We start from the raw sequence: 4137 nt of genomic DNA on the forward strand, positions 1-4137 counted from the left end.
AAAATATATAACAGTATACCCATCAGTCTTGAGATATTTGGCTTAGTATGTGGATATTTGGTTTTCATGTTAATTTTATTGTCATTTGTTCAGTGTAGTTGATTATTTATTAACCTCTGATTTTCTCTCTCAGACTGGTAGCCGAGTTACAGAAGCGAGTTCAGGGAACTCCATATCAAGCCAAGTTGGAAATTCTTGTTGGTGATGTCATCAAAACTTCTCTGCCGTTCTTCAACCTGTGTATTGCCAACATCCCATACCAGATATCATCACCTCTCGTATTCAAACTGCTTCTGCATAGGCCTATATTCCGAGTTGCTGTTCTTATGGTAAGAAACTCCAACATTGCTAGTAAGCTTTTAGGTTAGTGGTTAGCACATCTGCCTTGTAAGTGCCGGACCCTGGGTTTGATTACAACCCATGGTGAACTTGTCCTAAACATATTATGTTCGTTCTCAAAATGGCTAGCTTTCCTAAGGGTAATGCTGTGTTTCGCCTTTTTTTACATTCTTTTTCCCAAGAGGTTTGATAGAGGGAACTGAAACTGCAAAGATCTTACATCCTCAACTTGAATAGAAGGGAGATGAGATAGGAGAAAGAGCCATTCTAAAAGTCAACATTATCTGTTTAGCATAAATTCCTTTTTACTTTTTTTAATAATGGGATGATGTGAGTGTTATTTATTTATTTTTGATACAATGTGAGTGTCCTCTCTATGAAACCCACTTTTTATGAATCACTTGAGTAATTTGATTTAGGTATCTTTTTAGTCTGTCCTTCCTTTATTAAATTACAATACTTAATTACTTATCCGTGTCCAAATGAATTCAGTATGTGAACCTCCAGAATTCTGCAACTTCTACACAAATAGAGATCACTCAAAGTGATCACTCAAAGTGATCTCTATTTGTGTTCTGATGTTGTTCATCAGGTTGTTCTGATGTTGTTCATCATCTTGAGATGTTACATTTTGGTTGTTCACTTTTGTTGAGATCATTTTGTGGTTGAAGGATTGAGTGACAATGTCACTATGTAGGGACGCCAGATTATCTTCTTTGTGTAATTCTTGGGCTCCTTCAGTGTCTGCAACCCTCGACCTGGACGATTTCCTTTAACCACGATCGAGTAAACTATGGGCTAAAAAATTCCCGGAGGGACGGACCCAGCTTGTTTTAGTATCAAATTATCATTGAATTTAATTTCTTTGTTCAGGTTCAACGAGAGTTTGCTCAACGTCTTGTGGCCAAACCTGGAGATAAACTATTCTGCCGTCTCTCCATCAATGCCTGTGGTTTCTCGTCCTGCTTTATTTTCTCTGAATATGGCGGCTTTGAAAGGTATTGAAGCAAATTCTGCAGAAGAATGGACTATTTTCACATCGATCACAAACAGTGATCACTTGTGCACATCTTTTTAATTTGCCATCTATCATCAAACCATGTTTGCCATAATGCAGGTAACACCCTCTGCACCTGCCCCTTTTGTTGTTAGGGTGCTTTCTAAGGTGATGCTGATGAGTAACTGTGGTTTCTCGTCCTGCGGTGATCTCTATTTGTGTTCCAATGTTGTTCATCAGGTTGTTCTGATGTTGTTCATCATCTCGAGATGTTACATTTTGGTTGTTCACTTTTGTTGAGATCATTTTGTGGTTGAAGGATTGAGTGACGATGTCACTATGTAGGGACGCCAGTTTATCTTCTGTGTATAATTCTTGGGCTCCTTCAGTGTCTGCAACCCTCGACCTGGACAATTTCCTTTAACCATGATCAAGTAAACTATGGGCTAACAAATTCCCGGAGGGACGGACCCAGCTTGTTTTAGTATCCAAATTATCATTGAATTCAATTTCTTTGTTCAGGTTCAACGAGAGTTTGCTCAACGTCTTGTGGCCAAACCTGGAGATAAACTATTCTGCCGTCTCTCCATCAATGTACAGTTGCTGGCCCGAGTTGACATTCTCATCAAGGTAATATGTATTTTCTTTGTCTTTTCCTCTTCCTGTTAGTTGAGGTTGTCGTTTCAATCAGCCCTAACCAGGGCTGACATTTGGTTTTGGCTACAAATTTTATGAGAAAATGCCCTTTGCACCCAACTTTGGCTATCTCTTTAGCAAGGGAAATTCAGGCTGGTCTACTCTCTGTTTAACGTCCGCTCAGCCAGCCAATCTCATCTTAGAAGAATATATGGGATATATTGCATACTCCACCCAACCAACATGTTCTCTCTCTCTTCGCTCAGGTGAGCAAGAACAACTTCTGTTCCTGCTCAAAGTGGAATCTGTTATTTGTTTTTGTGCTATTATTTGCCACTTAATAGCGGACAAAGTCTTGGGGAGAGTGTCCTCTTTTTGAAGGTTTCATTGATACTCCTCCACCCAAACATCATGTTCTCTTCTCCCTCAGGTGGGCAAGAACAACTTCCGTCCCCCGCCCAAGGTGGAGTCCAGTGTTGTCAGACTCGAGTTGACATTCTCATCAAGGTAAATTATTACTTTGTATTTTCTTTGTCTTTGCCTCTTCCTGTGTATAGATGAGGTTGTCGTTTTGGCTGACATTTGGTTTTGGCTACAAATTTTGGTACTTGTGCAGAAGTCACGTCCGTGGAATATTGCTACCAAAGGAACTGGCACAAACGAGCAGTGACCAGTGTAATTATAGGGTTAGGTTAAACGCAAGAAGGAGTTTTCACAATTAGAGCCGTGATTAGTGTTATTTTAGGGTTAGGTTAAATACAAAAAGGAGCTTTTCTTTTCCACGGACGTGACTTCTGCATAATTACCCAAATTTTATGAGAGGATGCCCTTTGCACCCAACTTGCTATTTCTTCAAGGGAAATTCAGGCTGGTCTACTCTCTGTTTAACGTCCGCTCAGCCAGCCAATCTCATCTTAGAAGAATATATAGGATATATTGCATACTCCACTCAACCAACATGTTCTCTCTCTCCTCGCTCAGGTGAGCAAGAACAAGTTCTGTTTCTGCTCAAAGTGGAATCTATTATTTGATTTTGTGCTATTATTTGCCACTTAATAGCGGACAAAGTCTTGGGGAGAGTGTCCTCTTCCTCTTTTTGAAGGTTTCATTGATACTCTTCCACCCAAACATCATGTTCTCTTCTCCCTCAGGTGGGCAAGAACAACTTCCGTCCCCCGCCCAAGGTGGAGTCCAGTGTTGTCAGACTCGAACCCCGTTCCCCTCCGCCCCCCATCAACTTCAAACAATGGGACGGCCTTACTCGCATAGCCTTCGTGCGGAAAAATAAAACCCTCAGCTCCTCGTTCAAACAGAGTGCGGTATTGGCCATGCTGGAGAAGAATTACCGTACGCAGTGTGCCCTCAGTAACAGGGTAAGTAAATCTAGATTTTTTTTTTAAAAAAAAGATGAGTGTTCCACCGCCGTTTTTATTTCGTAGCAATGGAACAACTGCTACATTAGACCCTTGTGGCCTGTGTCGTAGCATGCCCATCCCGTAGTATGCCTCTCATCAGATGGGCGAGAAGAGACACAATACTTACACACCTTTCTGTACTTCCCATTTAGGTGCTGGGTCAACACGAGAACACCAGAAAGTAACCCGTTGAAATATTTGCAATCGAAAAACGAGTACAAAATTTAGGTGCTGGGTCAACACGAGAACACCAGAAAGTAACCCGGTGAAATATTTGCAATCGAAAAACGAGTACAAATTTTGGTGCTGGGTCAACACGAGAACACCAGAAAGTAACCCGTTGAAATATTTGCAATCGAAACGAGTACAAATTTTTGTCGATGGTGGGATTCGAACTTCTGCATGGCAAGCACGCGCGTTACCACTGGACCAACCGTGCCCCCAATAATAAGCTAATTCCAAATTTAGTTTCGTGTTCTTGGTGGATGCCTTGGTAACTTTGTGAAGGTCCATATTGATAGGGAGAGGGACCTTACAACGACAAATGATAAGTAAGAAAAAAAAGGGGGGGAGAGGGAAATGCAATTATTATGAAATTTTAGACCCGGGGGTGAAATGGTTCTTCAGTTGAACAGTGAACTGAGCCTGTAATTCGAATACATACATATCCCTAGTCGTTCTGTTTGGTGGAACAGGTCGACTATTCACAAAACCTCTCCACCAAGTTCTATCATTAAATTTTTGTTGGTT

The 4137-nt window shown here is 41.1% G+C and overlaps 1 protein-coding gene across 1 annotated transcript; it reads left to right on the plus strand.

The window, feature by feature from the left end:
• Positions 1 to 133: 133 nt before the first annotated feature.
• Positions 134 to 3345, plus strand: LOC103522089 (probable dimethyladenosine transferase; the record flags this gene model as incomplete). The annotated part of the gene is made up of 3 exons (XM_008487198.1): positions 134 to 329; positions 1859 to 1966; positions 3124 to 3345. Coding segments are annotated over 3 exons (526 nt in total), but the record flags the coding sequence as incomplete, so codon positions are not given.
• Positions 3346 to 4137: the final 792 nt, after the last annotated feature.

This window comes from Diaphorina citri, unplaced genomic scaffold (genome assembly GCF_000475195.1).
Source record: "Diaphorina citri unplaced genomic scaffold, Diaci psyllid genome assembly version 1.1 scaffold6824, whole genome shotgun sequence".
Classification (NCBI taxonomy): Eukaryota; Metazoa; Arthropoda; class Insecta; order Hemiptera; family Psyllidae; genus Diaphorina; species Diaphorina citri.